This window comes from Mirounga angustirostris, unplaced genomic scaffold (assembly GCF_029215605.1).
Source record: "Mirounga angustirostris isolate CCGP_5_RB_7025 unplaced genomic scaffold, mMirAng1.0.hap1 SCAF_10, whole genome shotgun sequence".
NCBI classification, from domain to species: Eukaryota; Metazoa; Chordata; class Mammalia; order Carnivora; family Phocidae; genus Mirounga; species Mirounga angustirostris.
Window position 1 is genome coordinate 104,392,887 of NW_026991718.1, and position 27,420 is coordinate 104,420,306.

Genomic DNA, 27,420 nt, shown 5'->3' on the forward strand with positions numbered 1-27,420 from the left:
GCATCGGGCTCCCTGCTCGGCAGGGAGTCTGCTTCTCCCTCTGACCTTCCTCCCTCTCATGCTCTCTGTCTCTCATTCTCTCTCTCTCAAATAAATAAATAAATAAAATCTTTAAAAAATATATATATATGTATCTTACTTGGGATTCCTGAATCTATGAATTTGTATTTCTCATCACTTCTAAAATACAATGTCTCCAAATATCCTCCTTTCCTCATTTTTGCTCACCTCTTCTCACGTTATCTATCCTGGTTCTTTATCTCTCTACCATATTTTTCATCTCGTTGACACTCTGTTATATTCTGAGTAATATTATAGGTCTCTTTTAAAATCTCCTAGGTCTCTCTCTATTGCTGGACTGCTGGAATTTTAAATGTATTTCATTTATAGAAAATCAATTTGTTTTCAAATATACTTCATCCCCTTTTCCAGTCAATTGCTTTTGACACATATTGTCAATTCTAAAAGCACTTGTTGAACATTCTGTATGTCATAATTCCAAAATATAGTCTTATATAAATATAGTAAAATATATAATAAAAATAATATAAGTATAGATAAATATAATAAAAGCACTTGTTTAACATTCTGAATGTCATAATTCCAAAATATAAAGTCTTATATAAATATAATAAATATAATATATAATATAAATAATATAAATATAAATAAATATAAGAATAGCACTTGTTTAACATTCTGAATGCCATAATTCCAAAATATAAAGTCATTCAGCTGTCTTTTGTTTCTGTAGGTTCTCATTCGTGGACTTTTTTTATGTTCATTTTGTAATTGCTTTGATGAACTGATCTTTCTTGGATTTTTTTTTTTTTTTTTTTAGAGAGAGAGAGAGTGCATGGGAAGAGGGGATAGGGGCAGAGGGAGAGGGAGAGAGAGAATCTTAAGCAGGCTCCACACTCAGCATGGAGCCTGACACAGGGCTTGATCTCATGACCCTGAGATCATGAACTGAGCCGAAATCAAGAGTTGGATGCTTAACTGAACGAACCACCCAGGCACCCCTGATATTTCTTGGAACTTTAACTGTAATAATAGCATAAGTTCTGATTTGTAGATAGGCTCCGTTACAGACAAATTGATTGATTATGCCAGGAGCCCAGAAGATTTCCAGGGTGGGACATGTTTAAACTAAATCCTGAGTGTGTCAGGTGATGTGAATCCAGGCTTCAAACCCACACAAGGGGTAGCTTGTGATCATGAATTCTCAGGGAGAATTTTTCCTCCTCTATTCAACATCAAGTTTTAAACCAACCATTTTCTTGCAATTCTTTGAGATGATGGGTTCATTTTTTTATTCATGCATGCTGTGAGGTAGTGTGGTCCTCTGCAATCCCAGGTTTATGGAGTGGGTCCCTTCTTAGACTCCTCATTTTGTCTTCATTTCCTGTTCTTCCACTACCCACACATCATGGAAAAAAAAACTCTAAGCTCAATGTCAACTTGACAGATAATTTCAAGGTGAAAAACAGCTTTACTGCTGTTGGCCTCTCTGGGTACCTGCTTTTACTTAGACTTCGTGCTTTGACCATTCCTTAATTTCTTTCCCATTCACTGATGCATTTAAACATATTTTAAAAGTTATACAGAGTTTTTATTTGTTTTTATTGGAAACTCAGGTCTCTCCAGTTTGCTTTTTTGATGTTTTCATAGCTTAGATCATCAGCGACAGATGTTGATTTTTATACAGCTGAGGGAAACAGGTGAATTTAGGATTGCTTCAGAATCACTGTAATTTTACTAAAAACCAATCAAGTTTGAAGGGCTCATTAACAGAAATGCCATGATATCTAGGACTCATAATGGCTTCTTTTAGCCTGAATTGGATTTTTTTAAAACCAGAAATAGAAAGAAAGAGGGTACTTGGAAGAAGTGGATCCAGATGAACGGTTAGAGAAAAGCTTAAATTTCAAACAATCTCCCATTTAAAACTAATTTTTAGCAGTAAGAGAGTCTTTTACATTAAAATGCAGAATATTTTTGATCATCCAGATAATATATACATTATTTCCAGAAACACATGCAAACATACAATACAGATAGCTAGAAAGCATCCCTTGACCACCTCCCCAAACCCAGCCTCCTCCCTCAACTTAACCACTGTTTAAAAGTTCAATGTGTATAAGTCTAGAACTTTCTATTTATTCTTATTCATATTTATACCTCTGCACATACACAGACATCAAGTTTGTTTTGCATTTTAGAAAAATATATAGGCGATCTGGTATTCTGCATGTCTGAACATGGTTTTGAGTTCTCTCTTGCTTAATAGATGTATCAATCCTCCATTAAATCTTTTCATAATTTTGAAGAGCTGACTTCCCTTTTTTCAAACCTCCAGAATTTCTGTAGAGAATCCTGATCCCATTCTGATTTTTAATTTATGACTGATAGTTTCCTTTCTGGATATATTTAAGCATTTGTCTTTGTTCTTGGTGTTCCAAAATTTCCCAGTGTTGGGCCTTACTGAGGACCTTTTCTTTCTTGTTTTTGGGCAATCACTTAGCTCTTCAGTCTGGTAACTAATGTTCTTCAGTTGTGAAAATGTCTCTTATCCGATCTCTTTGATAATCTGCTTTCCTCAGTTTTCTCTTTCTGGTGCCCCTCTTATTTGGGGGCCTGTCTGGGCACTTCGCTTCTCCCTTCTTTTTCTGCAAAATCAGTTATCTTCCTTCCATTTGCCTTCCACATTCTAATTATATATTGATCTCCTTTATACTATTATCACCTGTTTTGTATTCTTGGACTTTTTTTTCCCCTTAACTATCATCTTAGGAGAAACCATTTAAATACCACTTCAAGGAATCTGTCCAGTGGAAATGCACAAGACTCCTTAAGAGTATCAACACATAGGTTATATAAATACGTGTTACCTGTTTTATAGTTTCTGTTGTTTTCTATGATACATAATTATATTATTATACATAATGATATGTGTATATATATTAACTATATATGAGAGAGAGAGGGAGAAATGGTATTGTTGCGCTATAGAGGAAAATTTGTTGACTTTTAAAATTTAAATTGCATTTGGTGCATAATGAAATTCTTTTTTTTTACTCTATAAGTTTTTAATTGTCTTGTAATCAGCAGATAATTTTTAATCTTCAAGCCCGTATAGGTCTTATTTCTTTTTTGTATGTGTTGCATTGCAATTCACTGATACAGAATATGACTGGGGGAAGAGAGGAGCAGGGAGTGAGGTTGGGGGAACAAAAGAAGGAAGCTGGAGACTAGATTTCTGGCCTGGTCCTACCACTATCTGTAAGTGGACTTCTCTTAGCACCTTTTCACATCTGCTAAATGAAGGCATCAGTCCAGCTTATTTCAAAACCCTTTGCGTTTCTTACTGTCTATGTAATTTTCTAGAATTCTCCACCTTGGGTTTCTCAGGCTTAGCAGTAGCTTTTCCCCCATCTTTGGATGGTGATAAATTTAATGTACCCATGCTCATCAACACATTTTTGTGTGAATAATGGAAAGAGCAGAGCATGGCACTAGAGTCTGAACACAAGATGTTGTCACAAGTCCAGTGGAAAAGTCCTCTGTTAAGTCAGAAAGGATAAATCTGGGGAAATGCCATTCCTGGACACTGGAGGTAATGAAAGCGAAGCCCTCAAGTTTATGTAATCCATTTTTTCAATTATTATGCTTCCCTCCCGCTTTGATGGTGCATAAATTGATAGCAGCTGAAAAGGAATCAAGGCAGGAACACAAAGGAAAGTAGAGTGGAACAATGTGCTAGAGCAGAAATTACATTTACCGGACATCCGCACAACAGGCAAGGGAAGCATGTGACCTGAAATCAAAGGGGACTGGGTTTCTAGAATAATGGACATTTTACCTGGATAGCTAGTGTAGAGATAGCTGTGTGGCAAGACACGGTGAGGTGTGCTCGCTTTGGAATCTGTTTGCTGCTGATGTGGTAGAAGGATGTACGTAATAATATTTGCATGTGCTTTGAAAAAAATCAGTGGATTAACACATTTGATAGGTAATGTGCATGGTGCAAAATTCAAAGAGGACAAGAAGCTATTACTCAGGGGTGCTCATCCCTTCCCAGTATTGTATCATAATACAATTCTACTGGTAATAAGCTAATGTGTACCAACACAGACTTCTTTAGATTAGAGATATGTACCAAAACAATGAGTAAATCTGGCTTTTAATATGTCTACATACTTAATATTTATGTATTATGTATTTTATATATATATGTATATCACACCAAACATATATATATATATATATATGCATGCCTGTATGTATCATGTATAGACGGGGATGGAGTGCTACTTTCAAATACATTGCCCTCCAATTTCAAGAGATAAAAGATTTGATTTGATCTGATTTTTTTTTTAGGGGTGGGTAGGGCAGAGGGAGAGGGAGAATCCTAAGCAGGCTCCATGCTCAACATGGAGCCCAACGCGGGGCTCAATCTCACAAACCTGAGATCATGACCTGAGCCGAAATCAAGAGTCAGGCGATTAACCGACTGGGAATTAGGGAATTAACCCCCTAAAGAGATAAGAGATTTTTAAAAAGAACACCTATTGTCTATTCTACTTTGATAAGCGAGTGAGCACTATAATTCCAAGATTAGAGATCTAGGTGATGAAATCATTCTCAATCTGCAGTCTCTAGGTTTTCCAATTAAAATAGCTTTAATCTTTAGACAGAATATTCCTAGAGGCCAGAATCCTGGTGAAAACGATGACAAGTGCAATGCAGCTGACGGCCCCCTGGATATCTTCACTTGACTTCTTAGGAATCTCGTAAAGTCTCATATAATAGCTGTTTCCACGTTTTAGTTTGCAGGCAGGACTTACATACAGAGGGATTGTAGAAATATAAATGATTGTGGTAAAACTCTGACCAAAACACCGAACAATATATTTAGGCACAAGGTTTAAAGAAAAAGAAACAGCAATTTCAAAATCCCCCAGCTGAGCCCAATTCTGGCAGTCACATCAGGATGGAGAGAAGACTCGCCGGTCACGCAGAAAGTGTTGCTAACTCGGGGCCCTTGCAGGGGCACATGTTCACTTAGGAATACATCTATAGGCTAAATCTACTGAAATATCACCAAAAGAGTGACTGTCAAGAGTCAGTCTAATTAATTTGTCTGTTAGGAAGATCTTATTTTAGAGCCGATCTTAATAGAAAGACGTTCTGAGCAGTTACAGATGGAATACCCATTTCAAAAAGACATAAATTTCTGGTTCTAGCTCAGCAGGATTGAACATAATTTTCAGCCACGAAATAGCAAACACTTCTTTTCACATGTGAATTTAAAGGCTTTGACTAAAAATCTTGCTGAAGCTTTTGACAAGAGTTCCATGTGGTAGAGAAGACTCTAAGAGAAAACAGGAAGAGGCTGGCTCCACCTAGGTCAGTGTGACTCTTGTTCCCCTGTGACTCAACCTTCATGAAACTGTTTGTTATTCACCTCACTACAAACATCTCTCTGCCACAGCAGGTGTTGGGTCGGGAGGGGACACGGTGTCCAGGAAACCTGCAATCAGATTAGCAAACTCCCAGGAGACCTATTCCCTTTCAATGGACTTGGAGGGTCCAGCAGTGCCCACCACAGCCCCTGAGCTGTCTGCTCGTGAAACGGTAGTCATTTGAGTCACAGCGGAAACACGTCCCCAAACCACTTTCCCTGGAGGTGCAGGAGCCACACTTCTAATGGCAGAAAGGAAAGCTGTCCAAGCTTTTCCAACCATTAAAGAAAAGACAATTTCCTTAGACTTGCTTCCAAATTCCACTCCCTATAGAACTGGTTTTAAAAGCTTCTTGCACGAATCAGTCTCTTTGGGTAAAGTTCAGCTTTTCAAAGATGTCCTTCTGATTTTTAGCTCCTCAAAATGGTGGCTAAGTCTATTTCAGAACTCAGACTGCCTTCAAAGCAGGAGAAGAGGATTCAGCAGGCTCAGACTTAAAAGGCTTCCTCCTATATCCTCATAGGTCTCTGCTGTAAAGGGGCTAGTCTAGATTTCTCCAGACTAATGGCTGCTGGCCCTCTGGGGGTGATTGATTGGTCGCCGCTGCTTGAGTCCATGGTCTGAGCCAACTGGCCTGAGGGAGCATCTTTGTCTTGTTCTTAGGCTTCCGTCAGCCCCCTCAGTAGCACCACTTTTTGTCACCAGGGCACACAGGACCTTTCCTATTCCCTCTAAGATGCACATGATATGGGAACCTTCCAGAATTTCACCCGGAGAAGAGAAGCGACAGAGATACAGACAAATCTCACCTGCTGCTCTATTCTCTTGCCCTACTTCTTCCCGCAGTTCTCAGGGTTGGAAGGGGCACACTGTCCTCCTTCTCTGTGGCACACCTAGAAGTCCTGTCATCGCTGGGTGTATGGTAAGACTCCAGCCCCTTAGGCTGTCTGTGTTCAAAGAAGCTAAAGGAATTTGGAAAAATCCCTTCCCCTCTTGAAATCTCTTGTTTTTCAAGATTTCTGCCCTGCTAATGAGAATCTTCTCCCTCAGGGAGCCCAGTCCTTCCTTTTCCTGGAGCTATGATTCAGGAAGGATAGGGAGGGAAGGAGGATGCTTAAAGAGAAAAGAAAATATATCAGTTTATTACATGCAAAATAGCTTCATTGCTACACAAGGCAGAGTAAATTCTAATTACTGGACGGTAAATGTGGAAGTCACTTGATCTACATATACTTTGTGTAGCCACCATTGCAGGCTTTGTGCCCTTGTGGATTAGCTCTGGGGATCACGAAGCAAGCTCTATCAGTACTATTATTAATGTACTAAATAGCAAGAGAAAACGACCCGACATTTAACTGGTGTCTAGGGAAACCCTTTATTGTTCTCGATAGTTCTTGATAGCTTGTGCCACATGCTCATTAAGATCTCGTTCTTCCACTGAAGAACTCTGATTCATCACAGAAAAACACAACCCTGACAAGAGTAAAATGGATGAAGTCCCTTTTTCCCTATTCTTGCCTGGCAATCATTTTATTTAGTCATCTCAAGGTAAACTAGACTGGACTCTAAGTTAGAAGTACTGATTAAGCTCTTCTCAAATGGATGTTCCCTTATTCCCTACATTACCCATGACTATTCCAGATTTCTGCTTCCCTTCGAGTCTGGACTTCTGGAAGAGTGTTAGATAAGCAGTCCCTCATTCCTTGCTTCCTGTTTCTCCTACACTTATCCGGTCCCCACTCCCACCTTCCTACCGACCCATCACTAATACCAAAGGCACCAGGGCCTCCTGGTTATGAAAGTCAAAGGACGCCTTTTCTGTACCACTCAGTCGCTGTAGTCACTGTGCATCATTTTGTTCCTCTTGGCTTCTCTGACAGTCTTGGTCTTTCTCCTATCTCACGGGTTGTACCTCTTCTGTCTCTTTCAGGCTCTATCTCTTCTATCAGACCTCTTAAAATAAAGAGTTATCTGGATCTCAGTCTTGGGATCCCTTCTCTTTTCCCTCTCTTGCCAAGGATTTTAGCCATTCTATGCTCAAATTTGTTCTATATTCATGATTCTCAGATTTTTGTGTATATAATTTATACCCAGAGAAAGGGTGAAAACTTTCAATCACTTAATCTTTGCTGCTTGAATTTCTTCTTCTATAATCACCTTCGTAAGAGTTTCATACAGTGTTATGGTGATATAAGAAATCCTAAAGGAACAGGGTTTTCAAGAAAAAGCAAGATGCATTGTGGTGTCCATTTGATGTGTCTACCTGGAGCAAGAAACTGAGTCCCTATTTGCTCTGTAATCTTAGACAGGTATTTTTACTTCCTGGGCTCCAGATTTTAGAGACCACAGGCATGACTTAACTGTAGTGTTAATCAATGATTAAATGTGAATTCTGCCAAATGGCATTTCATTTTCAAAATATGAGCACCCCCTTATTTGTCTGGAAGTGTTATAAAAGGGCAACAGTGGAGTGGTGCCTGGGTGGCTCAGTCGGTTAAGCATCTGACTTCGGCTCAGGTTGTGATCTTGGGGTCCTGGGATGGAGCCCTCTGTCAGGCTCCGCGCCAAGCATGGAGTCTGTTTGTCCCTCTCCCTCTGCCCCACCCCTTCGCTCGTGCCCTCTCTCTCTTGATCTCACTCTAGCCCTCAAATAAATAAATATAATCTTAAAAAAAAAAAAAGAGCAACAGTGGGGAGAAATGTTTCCTACAAAATATAAAGCTTAACCTGAAAACCACTATTTACCCCAGAGGTTTTCTATTCTATTTCACTTATTATCACTTAAAACTTTCAGTAGGAAAAAAAGTGTCCCCTTTCAAATGAATGAGGCAAGTAAGTATAAGCTTAGTATTAGCTGCAGGGTAGTATTAGAAGTGGGAGGGATCTTACGTTACTGCTGAGGCAATTTTCAGGTAGAAGACATTACTGGGTGGGTTAGAAAGATGTTGTCAATGCTATGTTTATGTTTCAAGGGAATTTTCTGTTGCCCCAAAATATTTTATATGCAGGGACTGAGAGTCCATGGGTCAGCAAGGCAGCACTGCCCCTTTCTGGTGAAGGAAACAAAGAAATACAGGCTTTAAAAAGGTAATAAATTACATTTCAGCAGAAAGTTTTGTTTTGTTTGTAATGGATGGGTAATAATGTTTGCGGCTGTGGTAAGCAGCAATAGGAACCCTGCATACATCTGTGAGCTGAGTTCTGGGTATTTGTTACCTTTGTTTTTAATATAATTTGTTTAATTTTAAGTGTATGTAATTTACATTTTTATAATGGCCTCATTTAACAACTGGCTCACAGAATCCCTGAAAATTTTGAAAATTAACTTCTTGCAAGCTAGTCTGACCAACTCCAAGTCACCACTGGCTTGTCTTCAGAGAATAAAGGAAAATTAATATTAATATTTGCTTGAGCAATATTTAATTACACTTGAGTTCTGAGAGGTGCACACCTAATTTAGGTGTTTTCTGTACTTGTTAATTTTCTAGAACTCTATGTATCTATCAAGCAGTGATTAGAATCATATGCTAGATCAATAGATGATAGTTTTCTATACATTTGTGTGAGCTGAGTGTGAGGTATGTCTCACTTCCTCAGGAAAAAAAAAAAAAAAAAAAAGAACCCAGAGAAAAAGATATTTGCTTATTGAATGAATGACATGTTTTATGGATGTAATGGTGTCTCTTCAAAACTCTTATGCTGAAGCCCCAAGATAGGTGACTTATTTGGAGATGGGGTCCTTAGGGATATAATTAAGTTAAATGAGGTCATAATGATGGGATCCTAATCTGACAGGACTGGCCTCCTTGTAAGAAGAGGAAGAGACACCAGAGCGCTCTCTGTGCACAAGGGCAGGTCAATGGCCATTGAAGGTTACAGCAAGAAGGCACTGTCAGCAAGCTGAGGAGAAATGCCTCACAGAAACCAACCCTGCTGGCACCTTGACCTTGGAGCTCACACTGCACAACTCTGAGAGGATAAGTTTCTGTTGTTTAGGCCACCCTGTCTGAGATATTTTGTTACAGCTGCCCAAACTGACTAATACAACATGCAAATAACGCAATTCCATAGCAGTTAACATGATACTCATACCTTAGGCTCTGTCACGAGGTCACCAGGAATTTCTTCCTGTCTGCTTCTCTGCTTGATAAACTCCTACTTAATCCTACTGGTCAAGGGTCACCACCTCTGGGAAGCCTTCATTTTTCCTCCCCTGTAAACAGCTCTATTATAATGATGATCTAGTGTTTTTGTCCTAACACAAATCCTTTGAATCCTTTACTTTTTTAAAGTTATTTATTTATTTTAGAAAGAGAGATGAGAGAGAGAGAGAGAGAGAGAGAGAGAGAACATGAGGGGAGGGGTAGAGGGAGAGGGAGAGAGAATCATCAAGCAGACTCCCTGCGGAGTGCAGAACCTGGTGTGGGACTCCATCTTGGGACCCTGAGATCACAACCTAAGCCAAAATCAAGAGTCAGCTGCTTAACTGACTGAGCCACCCAGGCGCCCCCACCTTTAAATCTCTTAAAGAAAGGTAGATTACGGGGCTCCTGGGTGGCTCAGTTGGTTAAGCGACTGCCTTCGGCTCAGGTCATGATCCTGGAGTCCCTAGATCGAGTCCCGCATCAGGCTCTCTGCTCTTCAGGGAGTCTGCTTCTCCCTCTGACCCTCCCCCCTCTCATGTGCTTGCTCTCTCTCATTCTCTCTCTCTCAAATAAATAAAATCTTTAAAAAAAAAGGTAGATTACATGTTAGAAATGAAGATTCAGCATACCATCTACCTGTGCTGCCTGTATGTTAGCCACTGGCCACATGTGGCTATTTGCCCTTAAATTTAAAAAAAATTTAAATATAATTAAAATTCAATTCCTCAGTTGCATTAGCCACACTTCAAATACTTAATAGCCACCTGTGGCTGGCGGCTAATGCATTGAGCTCTCAGACATGGAACGTTTCCATCACTGCAGAAAGTTCTGTAGGACAGAGCTACACTAGACTGTAAACAATTTGAGGTGGGGGGGCAAGTTTTGCATCTTTTTGCATTGCATTATTGTCCCAGCATTTAGCCTAGTGCGTGCTATACAGTAGGCATCCAGTATTAGTTGAATTATTAAAAGAAAAAAATGAACATTATTTACCTAGTTGCAGCTCCTTAAAGCATTCATGGTTCCTAGAGATCACAGAAATCAACACACCTATATAAATGTGTTTTTATGATTGGCAAGTAAAATGGTAAAAATAAGCAATTTTCATTTTTCCTGGCATGAGAACACGAAGATGCATTAAGATGTAATTATAGAATTAATCTCAGGTGTTAATATAGCAATCTATAGTTGTTAATTCAGAAGCACAATATCGATTCTAATTTATTTTTTTCTAGGTCATCTCTGCTTCATTGCTCTTTAAGTGACCCTACGGACTCATTAAATCTTTCAGCATGATATTTATGCAACCCTATTTAATGAGTCCTCCAACACCTTGAATTCTCTGGATCTCATACCTATTATTTCAGTGGCAAACTTCTGAGTTTAATTAATCGTACTCTTTCTGGACACAAAGGAGGTCAGGAAAAGGTTGCTGTGCTTGTAGACAGCCCCTTTGTTGCCACATTTAAAGATCTTCGAAGAGACCCACAATAACCCTTGGGAATCTAAGTATTTAGATGTTCCTACACTAGGAAATTTTCTTTGTTTCTTGCTTAAATGTTTCGTAAGTTATCTCAAGGAAATTCCCTTCACTCAAACTCTAGAGCAAAATTTGGAGAAGCCCCAGGGCGCCTGGGTGGTTCAGTCGGTTAAGCATCCGCCTTCTGTGAAATTTCACGTATTTATGTGAAGGGTACTCTTGGGATCAATCTTAGAGGAAAAAAAAAATCACTATTTTCTAGCAAATGCATGATGGCTTTATCTACTATTACTTTTTATTCATTCATTTTGTGTTCAGCCGTAGTCTATCAATGGAAATACATGAGGTAAGCGAGAAACATTTGGGGGAAATATTAAACGTGGCCCAAAAATGTACCTTTCATATACTGGTAGAGAAGGACTTTTTGTTCTTTTTCAGATACAAAACAGTGCAATTTTTTTGTTCTGTTTTAGCAATGAAACCTATTTTCCCACAGAACATGAGAATTTGGTTTATTTTTATATTGCCTTTTATATGTGAAAAGCTGAAGGGACCAAACTCACGGTGTGATTAAAGATTTTCTTAATGCCCAGGTATTGTGGGAATACCTATCTCATTGAAAACAATATTTTTGCTACGCAGGAAGCTCAGTTGACCTTCTAAAGGAAAAACAAGTCGAGGACCAGCCATTAGAAGCCTGATGGAGCACAGCAACCAAAATGGGGTACTTAGGTCTCTCTTGCATTTGTTTCGAAAAACAAAACCCAAGTCATGTGTTCTGAGCTTCATTGCCATTTACCTCCTTGGAGAGAATTCAATATCCCACCTGTGGTATTAAATGTTTCACAATAACTTTCAAAAACACCAGGAGAGTAACAATAAGTGCATCAAAAACAAACAAGCAAAAATCCAATGATGCTGATAGCTGATGACTTAAAAAATGCCCTGAACATTTATAGACAAATGAAGAAGACATTGTCAAGGTCTTTCCGATGCCTTCCTGGAGAAATCAATATTGCCTGCCCCTCCCCTGCCCCACCTTTCCATGTGGACTTTATCACGGGGTCACCACAGGAACAAGGTCATCACCTTGGGTAGGACAGGGAAGGAATTCATAGCCAGGCTGGGGCTTTGCTCTCAGATGGCATTCTCTGCCTTTCTATAGTGTCACAGTCTGTAGTAAAAAAATAAAAAGGTCTCAAAGGGTTCAGGCTCGTGATTAGGCCAAAAACTTAAAATACAATAAACCTCCGGGAAAGCAGCTTAAAGCTTTTTCTTCCAGGTGCTACCACTAGGAGGGGTAGGAATGTACTAGATCCCTGCTTGTCAAATGTGGTCCATGGAAATGTGGCAGCAAGGGCATCCCCTAGAATCAGGTGAGAAATGCAGATCTCAGGTCCCACCCAGACCTCCAGAATCAGTATCTGCGTTTTCATAGGATCTCCAGATAATTCATACACTCATTGAAGTTTGAAAAGTGCTGAGCTAGAGCATCACTGCATGTGCTGATGGATGTAGAGGACAAGAAGGAAATTACAGCTTTTTTTTTCCCCAGTAAAGTTGTTGTTTTCACTAATTCTTCAACATGTTTCTAAACGTTCTGCTTCACTGATCAATGAGTGCTTGAAGATGAAAACATCATAAGCCTCATTGTAGGTCTCTGCTTTCAGTACATCAGAATAGATGTATTCTGCTTTCTCTATAATCACAATAACACCTCTTTTCTCCCTGAAATGCACACGCACTGGAATGGTTTTGGCCAGTTTTCTTATTAGCAAGAGGAATACAATAGATTTCATGATGCATTTCCTCTGGCAAGTTAAAGTCCTCTCTAACATCTGAGCTTCATTTTGCTTCAACCAGCAGGCCCTGGCCCAAGCATCCCTATGAGTGAGGTCTTTTCAAGAGCTCTTGATTTTAGAGAATCAGGAAATCCTGAGCTATCCCCTGAATTCAAAACATCATGTGGGAATACAATGATTTTTGCTGGATTTTTAAAAGGACGGGTGTAATCAATCGAATGGAGTGGTCAGGAAGACTCCCCGAGAGTTCATTTAATCCCACTGGAGTTTAAGATAAGACTGTGGGCAACCAGTGCTGCAAGAAGTAGGAACTTAAAAATGTCTCAAAAGCAGAAATAATAGTGTGAGTTTAAGAGAGAAAGATCGAGTTCTAAAAGGAAGCCAGTTTTGCAACTAGAGAAATAAAATGAAGAAAGGGGAAGAAGACAATAGGGGAGAATGGAATTGATGTCAAGAAGAGAGAGAACAATGATGAAAAAATGAATACCAGGGGAAGACAGGTAAAGATGAGGGTGCATCATGGGTGTAGCTAGAAACTATGGCAGGAAAAGGATGGGAATGTAGAGAAAGGCTGGTGGGGGGTGGGGGCGGCGTGAAAAATAAAGGAGCGAGTCCAAGATGTCTGTAAACTTGATGGCCACATGCCACCCCTCTCTCAAAAGCGACCCCTCCCATCCAGTCCTACCTGGCCGGAAGGACGGTGGTCACCACTTGAGAGCTTGAGGGTTGGGGGGAGTAATGTTGGGGGAAACAGAGGGATCCTCATGGCAAGTTTCCGACAAGAATGAGGAGGAACCGTCCCCCTGTGTGGGAAAAAAAGGGAGGCTGTCATTTTTGTGGCATTGAAATTGATTTCTAATCATCGGTTGTTTCAAATTCTTGGTCTGGGAGCTCTCTTGGAGTATCTTCTAGAATGGAGATTTAAAATCTCCATATCCTTTGTCTATTCCAACACTTCTGACCACAAATGCAATGGGATTGGCAACTGAATTCTCCTTGGTTCTTGCCTGCCCTCTGTAGGAATTAGATGTGAAATATGATTGCAACTAGCAGTTTCAAGAAATTCTTTACAAAATTCCACTACTGTCAAGAAACTTGAAAAGAGATTGTATTGAATCCCTGACAGCAACTGAACAAAGCAGCCCAATGAGTCTGGGCCGAATGGCTATACTTTTCTCTCTCAAAGAGAGAAACTATTTTTTAAATACATGAAGTTAGTTTTGTTAGCCCTCTGCATAACTCGTTTGTTAAAAAATTATGTATCAAGCACCAACTATGTGCCAGGCATTGTTCTTGGGTGCCTAGAACTCAAGAGCATCAGTGAGCAAAACAGCCCAAACCCCTGCCCTCCAATGTAAATGCAGCTTGTGTTCCACTGGGGAGGGATCAACACTGAATGACACACTTAAGAAAGAAGTAAATGACCTAATGAGATAAGGTGATAAATGCTCTGAAACACAGAAAGTAGAGCAGAATAAAAGGAGGAGGAGATACTAAGAATGGGGAAGTAGTGGAAAGTAAAGTGGTCATGGAAGGCCTCTTTGAAAAGAAAGTGGTCACAGAAGGCCTCTCTGAAAAGAAAGCTTTGAGCAAGGACTTGAGCCACAGGAGGGAGGTGCCCAAGCAGACCCTTGAGAGATGAACATTCTGGGCAGAGGTCCATACAACAGTCCAAGGTGGCATTGGCCTGGGTTGTTGGGTCCCAGCAAGGAAGCCAGGTTGGCTGGAGCAGAGAGCATGTCAATGAGGAAACAAAGAGGGGATACAGCAAAGTGGAGTCAGATCATGTTGGACCTTGTAGACTTTTATTTCTCAGAGAGATGGGAGCCATTAAAGAGTCTTGAACTGAGGAGTGAGCTGATTTATGTTCTAAAAGATGACTCTGTCTGCCCTGTTGGGAGTAGATTGTGAGTGGGCACATGTGGAAGTGGGAAGATCAGTTAGGAGGCTATTGAGAAATCCATTTGAGAAATGAGGGTGGCTTTGACTGGGGTAATGGCGCTGCAATTGGTACCTTAACAATTATAAAGATGTCCTAACTCTTTTATAATATTTTTCAAGTCCTGTGGTATTTGTGATCCCACCTAGAACAAAGTCCCAATAATCAATTAAAGAATTGCAACAGCTCATTATGTAGTTCCTAAAATCTAAGAACTATTAAAAAAATATGTAAAATTCAAAGGAAAAGGAGAAAAAAGTCCTTTCCAGCCAAAGCTAGAAGACAACATAATCCCTATTCTCTCCATGTCACAAAACCATATACATGCTGTTGGCTACTATCTGAGACAGGATTTCCCATATGCTACCGTAATTTGGGAGGGGAAAATCCATTTTGATGCCAAAATAGTTAAACATGTTAAGTTCCCCTGATTGTATCAGGTTGTTTGTGTGTGAGTGTGTGTGTGTGTATGTGTGTGTGTGATGGTCACAGAGGGTATGTAGTGGAGAATCCATGCAAACTATCAGAAACATCATGAACTGTTTATTATTCCATCACAAACATTAGCAAAAGTTAAGTCCACCTCTATTGATAAAACTCTTTGAAATGTAAAACTCTTTGAAATATGGAAATACTACTTGAGCCTCGGTTTCAGCTACAAAGACAAAGAACTTCTTGTCAAATTCAAAGATTATCCTCAGCAAATGATTATAATAAATGTAGAAGACTTGTATCAACTGACATTTATTTACAAAAAATGCATAACCAGGACTCCAAGTGGTAGGTTTGCTACATTAACTTGGCCTTAGGCAGAATACATGGGAAACAGAGAATGTGACTCTTGCTTTTAGAAACTGCTTTCCTATTTTGAACTGAAATTTTCTTTAGCATTTTTCAGCTCAGTGATTGTGCATTTTTTCTTCTGCAATAACTTTTTCTCTGGTCTCTGCATGCTGCTTCATCAAATGTTTCAAAGCACCAGGACATTTCCTTTTTGGATATTCTACAGGTACATATTTCTCTTGGTTTGAATTTGCCATCTTTCCCATGAAAATGTTGAGGACCATGGTAAAATCAGGTAGTGGTTCCAGAGGTAATGAAATCTTTACATTCTTTGTCTTAAATAGTATTTAGGGTGTGTGTGTTTGACTATTTTTATTATTCTGGTTATACCAAAGCAGGGCTTTAAAAACAAACTAGAGATACATTTGGGAAAAAACATCCAATTACTATTGGCAAAATTCACATAAATCATGCACAATGGCAGGCACACAGAGTAGAAGTCAACCCAAAAGGTTTTGTGGGCCATCCGTGGTTGTGTGAACTCATTTTTAAGAGCAGATGAAAGTCAATGGGATTAAAGTCCATCTCATCCAAATTCCTGATGTTAATCTTAGTACTTTCTAGGAAGACTATGAACCCCATCAACATGTATACTCTCTCTGCTCTAGCAGGTGGTGAGTATTCTCTTTGGATCCCCTTCCCTCCAAACTATATACCCATCACTGCACTCCCACATTTACTTATCCTTAGGAAACAAAGGAAGGGGAAAGAAAGCTAATGGGGTAGAGAAAAGGGGGAGGGATCAATGACAACCATGTGAATCTCTCTTCCAATTTTGTTTAAATCTCAAACCCAGTTGCCTTACAGGGGCTAATAGATAACAGAAATCCATGAGGCAACCCGGGGAATGCCATGCAGGCCTAAGGTGAGCCTCTTCTCTGCCTTAGAGATTTGTTTACATGTTGGCTCTCTGTAATCATATAATCTAACTTTTTTTAAAATATTTTATTTTTAAGTAATCTCTACACCCAATGTGGGACTTGAACCCACAGCCCTGAGATCAAGAGTCATGTGCTCCAGTGACTGAGCCAGCCAGGTGCACTGATATAATCTAATTTTTAAAGAGAAAATTTTTTTTTTAAATAAGAAAATTTCCAAGTATTAAATAATAGCATGAGGGTTTTGTAATGTGCTGACTTGCCTAGGCTGAACTACATTTCAAGAGTTCCCTTTCCAGGTAGGGTGAGTTATAGGGGAGACTCTCCTGAGAGTTGGAGGGCTTGAGGAGGGAGGCAGCAGGCATCTGTAACACACACATGCTGTTGCAGATCTGTTGAATGGGGTCTGGAATCACTTTCCCTTCTCTTTGGGTCTTTCTTTAGTTGTTCCTCCTGCTGGGCCAGGTGTGTGTGTGTTCAGCTCTGTGATAAAGACTCAATCTTTTGCAGGTTCTGCTTCTCTAGGTGAACTCCAACCAATACAGATGTTAATGAATTCAAACATATAAGAAACACCATGTGGAGATTTTTTATTTCTGGTTAGGTTACTTGGACCATCCTTCTCACAGAAAACAACTAAAAAATCTGGATTCAAGATTGAAACTATTTTCTTTAAAGAACCTAAGAACCACAAAAATTTAAAGAATGATCAGGCCCAAACTACAGAACCTAGACAGAGAACCTAGACAGGGAAGCCACTTTTGCCCTGATGGCCTTTTGCTAATGCTGAAAATTTTGAATTCATCTTTTGAAAGCCTGGTAGGGTGGGGCCACAACTCAAAGCCTGTGGCCTGTACAGAATGAGGAATCTCAGGGGAAACTTTCCCTACAATAAGCCAGACATTCAAATTGTAGATTTGAAAATAAACCAAATAGCACTTATGGAATCAAATAGAACACAAAAGTTAGAATTAAAAACTCAGTGGAAAAGTAGAAGAGCAGTGTAAACAAAGAATTGGTAAATTAGAAAAAGGGTCAGAGAAAAATTGTCCATAGGGTAGCACAAAGAAACAAAAAGATGGAAAATATTGAAAAAAGTTAAAAGACTGAGTTGATGGAGTAAAAGGTCTATTTTATTTTCTATGTGAATAATGTGAATGAAGCCATTTTTGCAGACACAATGGCTGAGTTTCTACAGAAGTGAGGAAAATTATCCATCTAGTCACCTCAAACACGTATTTAGATACATTTTAGAAAAACTGCACAGAACACAAGAAAAAAAGTCCTAAATGCAAGAAAAGGAGGAAAAATGCAAGCTATTACCAGAAGAATTACACTGAGACTAACAGCTTCTCAATAGTAAGAGAAGCCTGAGGACAGGGGAATTTTATCTTCAATGTGCTAAAAGAAAATAACTGTCAACCTGAAATTTTATACCCAGTGAAAGTATCCTTCCAGAATGAAGGTAAAATAAAGACATATTCAGACAAAAATGAAAACAAAACCAAAAACCCCAGAGTTTGTCATCAGTAGACTGTATAAAAGATCTTCTAAAGGATGTAGAAGATAATGGTCCCAAATGGACAGTCTGAGACACAAGATAGAATGCTGAACAAAAAATCTTGTGAATATGTAGATAAGTCTAAATGAACACTGACTGTATAACATAGAATAAAAAAGTCTTATTTGTTTAGAAATGTGTACACAATTATTAATAAATTTCAAAAATAAATCATAAGGAGACAGAGTCAAACGGTTCTAATGTTCTAGTATTGCCCAGAAGGAGACTCAATGTATCCAAGCTTTACATTCAAGAAAATAATGAATAGCTACACTTTTTAAAAAGGTAATTATTCACATTGATCAAATGAAAAAGAAGTTTCTTTCACAGAAAAAAAACAAAAAACCCAAATCATTGGGTGGGTCTACCAAGACTTGACAACGAGCAAAACATAGTTAATGGGCAGCCAGTTTGCAATCTCTGGTCTAGCTTCATTGAGAAGGTCCAATGAGTGATGGCAGGGAGAAACCACATTTCCCCATCGAGTCACAAAGGATCAGGGAATACACAAATGAATCATGTAAGGAAGAAACTTTTACTTTAAATGCCCTAGTCTCTTTCTCCCTGAACACTGGGAAGGCAGGACTGAAATCACAACATTGAGAGTTCTGTCTCAGGGCCCAGTGGTAGGTCTGACAAGACTAACTTCACCCAGAGGGATGAGTCACTCATCCTGTTCATTCTAAAGATGTCAGGGAAATGAGGAAAATCAGTCTATATTCCCCTGGTAGAGGAAAAAAAAATAAATAAATAAGAGCCAGTAGGCCACATGATGAAATGTTCTTCCGCTTATAAATTAAAATGCCCTAAAGCTTCCTGGAGTTCTCTCTTATTGATGAGCTCAATTTAAAACAGTAAACCTGTTTTAAGAAGCATCAAAGACAAATTAAATGCCAGAGAAAAAGTAAATTCCACATTTATTGACTGTTTTATGAGGTTATGGAAACGGTTCATTAAAAAGACCCCTTAAAAGATGATTCTTCTTGTAATGAGAGCCAGTAGCTGCGAAGTGATCAATATACATTGGAATATTTGCAGCAGATTCAGGGCAACTCTGATTAACGATGCTTCAGCATGTTAAAATAAATCTTTTTGAAGTGTTCAGGAGAAAGGCAGAATGTCCTTTTTATAATGAATCAGTTTAGAGTTGAACGTGACCACAGAAGTTATGGTTTCTCTCTACTGGCAGTTGGGTTGTGAGTTGTTTCTATCACCCTTTCTACACATATACCCTTTTCCTATTGGCTTTGGCAAATCCAGGGATGGAAATCCCAAGGAAACCAATTATGTCACTTATATAATTGGTGGGGTTTATTGCATCCATCTTAAGAACTCTGTAGCTATAGATTTCATAAAAAGACAGACCTGGAACAAAGCTGAAAATAGCATACACTCAGGGATTGAATAAAATATTTCACTGCTAGGATACATGCAACCGAACATTTCTTCAGAATTTAGAACTTTACTGAAAAGGAACTAAATATTCTCTTTCAAGGATGTCTACTGTTGTTTGTAACTTAAGAAATTTCAGATGGACTTATGTACAGGAATGCACAGTGTAATTCTACATCAAATTGAGGGCCAAAATATTGATCTATTGCATAAGTTGCCTCTAGAAATCACCTACTTCCATTTTCCCCAATGCCCTCAAAAATTACATACAAAAGGGATAGACTCATTAATCTCTTTTTTAGTGGAGAAAAAATGGACTCTACATATGAAAAAGGCTTAGTGCATGTCACAAAGTTGGATATTCTAAAATAAATTTTCATACTGTGGCTGGCCAAATTTGGTTCCCTACCAAATATGTGCCAGTAGGATGGACGTTCTTGGTCTAAGTGTGGAAATGAAATGGTTTTGACTGAGGCACGTTGTCTTCTGACTGCTCTATTGGAGGATGGTAACAATTTTAGGAACTTAGTTGATTGATACTTACAGATCATAAGCCCATGGATGAGTAAAAGGTTAGAAGGTTACACTTTGAATTAATCTTCATATGTAGCTTGCTCTACATCCAGCCAGAACTTGCCATTGAAGAAGTGTTGTCTTTCAGCAATTGGCTTTTCAAATTTCTTTTGTTAAAAAATACTTGTTCGATTTTAAAAGAGTTGTTTGGTTATCGAAGGCTTGGAAAATTATGCAGCTTGTGATTGTGGTTCAGAACAGCTCAAAATAATAATACTAGGAGAATATAGGCATGTAAAAATATCTTCCTCCCTGTTTTGGAGGAGGTTAGGAACATTAAACACATTATTACATTAGTTAGAATAAGTGGACAAAGAGAAATTAAGTGATTATATTTGACATGTTGGTGAAAGAAACTGACAAACGGGAAGAAATATGATGCCATGTAGTGTATATTTTTGCTGTAAGCAAAAGATTAGCTATTATTGGTTTCAAGGTAGAAAACTGCTTATTGCATCTTAAAATACTTGAAGAAGGAACTCTACTCCCCTCAGTAACCTCTGGCAAAGTTTGTCATGTGTCCTCTTCATAGGAAGGTTGCAATTATCTTTAATATTACCACTATAGAGTCAACTCAATTACTTTGTCCAACATTCAGTGATGTAACAGCTCATAAATTTCTAGATGTCATAAAATCATTCCACCTTCTCATCTTTCTGATTGAATGCAAGTGACTCCGTTAACCTCTTTTATAAACACTGCTGTTCAGTTTCATTCCCTTGAGTTACTATTTTTTCTGTGTTGTTTCTGCTTTTGTTAATTTCCCTCATATCTATGTTGAGCTTCAAAGGCCATTCTGATACTGGATGTGAAGAGGGATTATTTCAAAGCCAGTGCTATCCTATTTCTGGTCCACAGCCAACAATTACCAGGAGCATGGATGAATGCTACTCGGGCCTGGACTTTCACTTGCCTATATTTGCTGCCCTGTGCTTTGTTCTTTCTCCACATAACCTATAGTTGATCTTATTCACTTCACTGTTTATTATTGTTCCTTCTTATCACAGACATTTCTTTTGATTAGCCACTGTGTCCTACAATATTAACTGTCATGATTTCTTAGTTTTTGTTAAAATCATGGTTCCCAAGCACAACATTTTTTAAGCCTTGAAGAACACCTCTTAAGAAATGCTTTTGTTTGACATGAAATCAAAAATCTCCAGGCAATCTTCAAATCCGGACACAAGATGATCATAAAGGCAACATGGATGAAAAGCAGAAAGATATCATTATGGTACCTATTTACAGTCATAAAGAAGGCAACAGAAATAAATGCTGGTGAGGTCGTGGAGAAAAAGGAACCCCCATGCACAGTTGGTGGGAATGCAAATTGGTACAGCCACTGTGGAAAATAGTATGGAGGCTCCAATATATCCACTACTGGGTATTTACCCCCCCCAAAAACCCCAAAACACTAATTTGAAAAAGTACCTGCACCTCTATGCTTACTGCAGCATTATTTGCAATAGCCAAGATATGGAAGCAAACTGAGTGTCCATCCATAGATAAATGGATTAAAAAAAATTAGGTATATTTATACAATGGAATATGACTCAGCCATAAAAAAAGAATGAGATCTTGCCATTTGCAGCAACATGGATGGAGCTAGAGGGTATTATGCTAAGGTAATTAAGTCAGACAGAGGAAGACAAATACCATATGATTTCACTCATATGTAGAATTTAAGAAACAAAACAAATAAAAAAAAAAGAGAGAGAGACAAAAAATCCAGACTTTAAATACAGAGAACAAACAGGTAGTTGCCAAAGGGGAGGTGGATGGAAGAATGGAAGGGGATTAAGAGTACATTTATCATAATGAGCACTAAGTAATGTATAAATTGTTGAATCATTATATTGTACACCTGAAACTAATATAACACTGTATATTAACTATATGTCAATAAAAATGAAAAAAATAAAAATAGAATAAATAAACATAATACCTCCCAAAGGCCTTTTCTCCATATACCATGACTTTGGGGGTTAGAGCTTCAACATGTGAATTTTAGGAGGACACAGTTCAGTCCATAGCACCATTTGATTCTGATTATTAGCTATATTTGGACAGACTAAACTGATCATGTGCAGACAGGCTCAGAATTTTGCAAACAAAACAAAACAAAAATGAAGGCAAAAGAACTACTATAAATTTATAGAAACACTTCAGATCTCTTGCTAAGAGGCCAAAAAAGAAGAAATGGGAAATTGTTATAAATATGGTAGTGGCACACACAGTTAATTACCTACTTATTTGCTATTTCTATTTCTTTGATAAGAAAACATCAGTTTTGTTCAGGTGCCTGTTGACTATGACACTGAGGAGAAGCTGGACTCCCCTCCACCCCTTTGAGTGAGCCTTAATTGCACTAAGCGAGTCATGCAAATGACACTCTCCTGCCTATGATTGGTTTTAGGAATGGGTATATGGAACAATCCTAGCCAATGGGGAGAAGGGTATCAGGAAGATTTAGGAAGGTTTTCCTTAATCCTATAAGATGAAGACAGTGCCTTTTTTGCCTTTGAATGGTTTTATGTAATGTTGTGATGCATGGAGCTATGGCAGCCATCTTGTGACAACAGGTTTACAGCTTAGGCATGAAAGGCAACAAAGTAAGATGGCATGGTGGAAATTCTACAAATACCTGGATTCTTGATGAGGTTGCTGAGCTGTTAGATTAACCCATCCTCAAACTCTGACATGTCTAAACTTCCAATAACAGGACTTACTAAGTTTATTATTGTGTAAGCCAGTTTTAACTGGGTTTTCTGTAAAATTGCTATAGAATGCACCTTGACTGATAAGTTGTCCAACACTTATTCTTCTAGTGCTTAGTTATATCCAGTGTAGAAGTTTAAAGGTGCTTTAACACCTACCAAAGTTGATTTTAATCATGATGACCTACCACAGTAACAGAATCTTTTTAGGGTTTTTTATACTGTTACATAACTGAAACACATTTGTGATTGCATTGTATCTATAAGACAAGTAGCTGACATTTTTAGACCAAAAACAAAACAAAGCAAAATAAAACTCTGTAGGAAGAACAATGTCTCACAAGAGAGATTTTTTTTTTTTTTAACACAAAAACTGGTTAATGAGATAGCAATTTTAACCAGGGTATATTATGTCAGTGAACAAAATAATGACATGTGAATTCAGACAGCATGGATTGAAAATGTATATATTTGAATATATCACCTGGGACTGATTATTAAGGTGTTAATGCATTTCTTAAATTCTAGTTGGACCTGGATCTTTTGCTCCAAACATTTTGAAAGATCAATCCTAAATGGAAAATATAGCAATTTCTGAAATTATCTTAAAACTATTACTAATGCATAATCAACCCAAGATGATGGCTAAGAATATTCAAATTGCATGTTTACATGAAAACCATAAAAATTAGCAGCATACTTAAGTAATTATTAATTCTCAGATTTTCATTACTGCTTCATCTATATTGCCAGGCAACATAGGAGTTAAAAATATTAAATAAATCTCTAATAAATACAAAAGGAGAAGAGCAGAAATAACCACAAAAATATATTTAGAATTATCCCCCCAAAATTCTATAAGAAGTAAATTGATGAATGGATTATACCATGAAACGAAAATAACACTTTTAAGCTTTGCAGGTTCATAGAGTACTTGTATGGAATAGCAATACCTTTTAGAGTAGATATTTTAAACCACGCATAGAATAATTATAAAACTGAAAAGCGCATTTTTCACAGACAAATATTCAGTGATGAATCAAAATGTATGTAATGATCTAAAATCAAGATGCTGTTTGCCAACCTAAAAGTATTTGATTCACAGATGATCAGTTTGCTTAAAGTTAATATTCATGAATTTGATTTTGACCAAATAATAAGGATAAGGTAATTTTAAAGAAGAGCTACAATAAACTATTACTACAGGGGGAAAAAAGATTTGGTTTTTTTTCTGGTTTATGAGAACATTTTTTGGATAAAAAACCAGGGTGATTTTGGTACAGGACATCCCCTGCTGGACAGAGTCCACCATTACAATATTTTATCAGAGCAGAAGAGGCTTAGCTAATTCCTCTAATTCTCCTATTCTGGCAGGGAGAGAGGGAAGGTACTTCAAAGATACCTGGAACCACACCTCACACTAACTGCAACCAAGATGTCAGGAGCTGGGTTCCGAGCATTTGCAATGTGTAAAGCTCACCAGTTGATGATAAATATGTATTGAATATTGCTAGAAAGATTTTCACCATGGCTGAGGAAGATAGAGGAGTTTACCATGTAAGAACAGATCTGAGACTGTGTGCAAGGTACATGACCTACAGAGGTCTTATTCTAATTGAATGGCAAGAAAATGAAGTTATTGTGTATTATTATTTGGTTCAGTTTACCTTGGGCTTTTCGTCCAGGATCTGTTGACGTATCTCCTTGTGTTTCTCTACAAGTTTTTCTTGCCGTTTACTTTGGGCCTCTTCTAACTATAAGAAAGTTACAAAGAAAGTAATTTTCATCTGAACATTCAAGGGAATGTTTCCAGAAAAACTTGAACGCTTTTCAGATCTATGGCGTACATTGAATTATTTCATATCCTGATTAAAAACTGCCCTTACAAGTGTAGGAGACTGTTGGTAAGTGTTGGTCCTCAGTGATGGGGCACAGGGTGGGGTAGGGTGATCTATAGATTCTGCTTTTTTTTACATTTTTGTTAATGTTTAGATGAGCCTTTTTATATATAGGTTTGCAATTAAACTTACAGAAACATTGATTACAGAACTAAAGCAGCTCTTCTGGGTGCTGGTGATAAATGGATACAAGGCATGGCATTTCCCTTCAGAGGCTCACACTGTGCTTGCCAAACATTCGTACATGGTTTGCAAAACAGAGAGAGGTTAACTGACGTACCCTCTTGATGTACTGCACCACCTCTTGGATGTACGACCGGATCATCTCTGTCTTTTCCCTAAGAGCAAATGACAACTAGATTATTATATGAGATCATCCTAGGTGAATCTCAGACTTTCAGGTGGAAGTTCACACAACTTTCCACAATCTCATCGCTACTTCAAGAAAGGTACAGTCTGGGCGCCTGGGTGGCTCAGTTGGTTAAGCGACTGCCTTCGGCTCAGGTCATGATCCTGGAGTCCCGGGATCGAGTCCCGCATCGGGCTCCCTGCTCGGCAGGGAGTCTGCTTCTCCCTCTGGCCCTCCCCCCTCTCATGTGCTCTCTCTCATTCTCTCTCTCTCAAATAAATAAAATCTTTAAAAAAAAAAGAAAAAAAAGAAAAAAAAAGAAAGGTACAGTCTGCCCAAGGGCAAGCAAGCTAAATGCTGGGAAGGTTGCCCGACAGTATGGGAACTGAGGACTGGGTTTTTTCCTAAGGGCAACTCTTTACTCCATCTTTATCTGAAAAATCCCTGGGTGTGCCTTAGTCATTTATTGAACTGCTCTTTGACTTCCATGTTAAAACCTTTACTAAAGGGATCTTTTGAAAGGTTAATTAGAGGAGAAATTTCACAGATGTGTCTTTAGGTGGTTAAGAAGCTGTTATCCTGAACAGAATAAAATAATCCCCAGGTGACAGGTGGGAGAGAAGGGGTTCTTTCTCCTTACTCTTCCATTTGACTTTTGTCTTTGGATTTAGCTTCTGTTATCTTCTCCTGCCTTTTTTTGTCCATTTTCTTCTTTAATTCCTTCTTCTCTCTGAAGTCAAAATGTAAGTAAAAGGGGAAAAAAAAAGATAAATGAAACGGCAGTTTGTGTGCAACACGTTTATAGACACAAACCCATTGTAAAGAGAATGCAGGCTTACTTCTCACAGATTTCTTTGAGCTTCTTCAGCTGATTGTTCTGACATTCTTCAGCAACATCCGTCAATTTTTGAATAAGCTGGGGAAAGAAAATGTGTTTGCTGTTTTACATGATCTTAAACAAAGCACCCTCTCCCCTGGATCCCCCAGACAGCGGTATCTGGAGTTACAAAAGCTCTGACTGATGTTTAACAATAGTTAAAATTACCAGGCATCTACCAGGCAAGGGAGACATGATTTAAAACCATCACATTATCTAGGTTTTAATATGAAAGTCTTCTTCTTCTCTCCTTTTAAATTAAACGGGATTCCTTAGATTATTGTGCTGGTTTCTGCAGCTTGGCTCGGTGCAATGACAAGTAACATGGAGGCTCAGTTTCCAGTCCCCACTCTAGGACATCAAAAATATGATTTTGGTCAAGAGTGCTACATTTTCTGAACTTACAAGTTCTGGGTTATAAATGGGATGATCAATGCCTTTGTCTCTTGGAGATATAGACAATTTTGAAGCTCAAAATCATATGAAGATGGTATGAATGTAAGTTATAATCAACCATGAATTGGAATTCTTGGTTTCCACCTAATCCATGTTTAATTGCTTCGAGGACCATGAATTGCCCACCTTAGATAGAAATCGATATTTGCGTCCTTGTGTAGGTAACTTCCAAAGACCATCAGAACTTCTCTTCTATGGTAAGGTACCATTGAATTTTCATACATGCCATGAAAGCAATTCTTTTACTGTTTTGCATCTATTTTCTTATCAAACCAAGCTTCCAGAGGGCAGCAACTGTGTCTGGATTTGCATATCCTTGGCCCTCCACACCTCCTAGTGTTCAGTAGGTGCTCAGTAAATGCTTATCAGTTACATGAGGGCCATTTTGCCCTCCAGCCCCATCTTTTTCTCTTTTCCACATGAAGAACCTATAGAACCTTCTGTCATGACTAAGGCAGCCGTGGTAACTGGACTCCATCCTTCTGACTAGAGCCCCAGGCAGACGGTGTGGGCTTCCTCTGAAAGCCCCCCACTGCTGTTTGCCAGTGATGGAGATTCTCAGATACAGCAGGGTAAGTTGACCAGTTTAATATAAGTGGTTGCTGCAACAGGGACAAGGCAATCTAATCAAAGTCCCAGCACTTTCATTGCTAATTTACATCTGGCCAGCACAGTTTGAAGAGTTTTAAGTGTATTCAATTCCTATTCGATTCTAAGAGCTGCACTGTGAGGTTGTGCTTTTATCTTTGTTTTACATAGGAAGACATTGACATGTGTGGTTCAAGTTCTGGGCTCCCAGCCACAGAGGTGGTAAGTGGCAGAGCTGGGTACAAACCCAACAAATCAGGCTTCGTGGCTTGTGGCCTTCACCACTACCCCATGCTCTTTTCATTATGATTTTATAAATTATTAAAAAAAAAAAAACCAAAACCTTGCTTGGGGCGCCTGGGTGGCTCAGTTGTTAAGCGTCTGCCTTCGGCTCAGGTCATGATCCCAGGGTCCTGGGATCGAGCTCCGCATCGGGCTCCCTGCTCAGAGGGAAGCC

General features: G+C 38.7%; 1 protein-coding gene across 7 annotated transcripts in view; it reads right to left on the reverse strand.

Moving 5' to 3' along the window:
- The window catches only part of PLCB1 (phospholipase C beta 1), a 683,394-nt gene that overhangs the window by 63,821 nt on the left and 592,153 nt on the right, over window positions 1-27,420 (reverse strand). For 5 of the 7 annotated variants that reach the window (XM_064572834.1, XM_045885403.2, XM_064572838.1 and 2 more), the window contains 4 exons: window positions 25,882-25,958; window positions 25,683-25,772; window positions 24,974-25,031; window positions 24,463-24,549 (listed from right to left, as the gene is read on the reverse strand). In XM_064572834.1, the coding sequence (XP_064428904.1) occupies window positions 24,463-24,549; window positions 24,974-25,031; window positions 25,683-25,772; window positions 25,882-25,958 (312 nt within the window). Of the gene's footprint in view, window positions 1-13,577; window positions 13,696-24,462; window positions 24,550-24,973; window positions 25,032-25,682; window positions 25,773-25,881; window positions 25,959-27,420 lie in introns of all 7 variants that reach the window. The other 2 variants (XM_064572835.1, XM_045885405.3) reach the window with 1 other exon arrangement.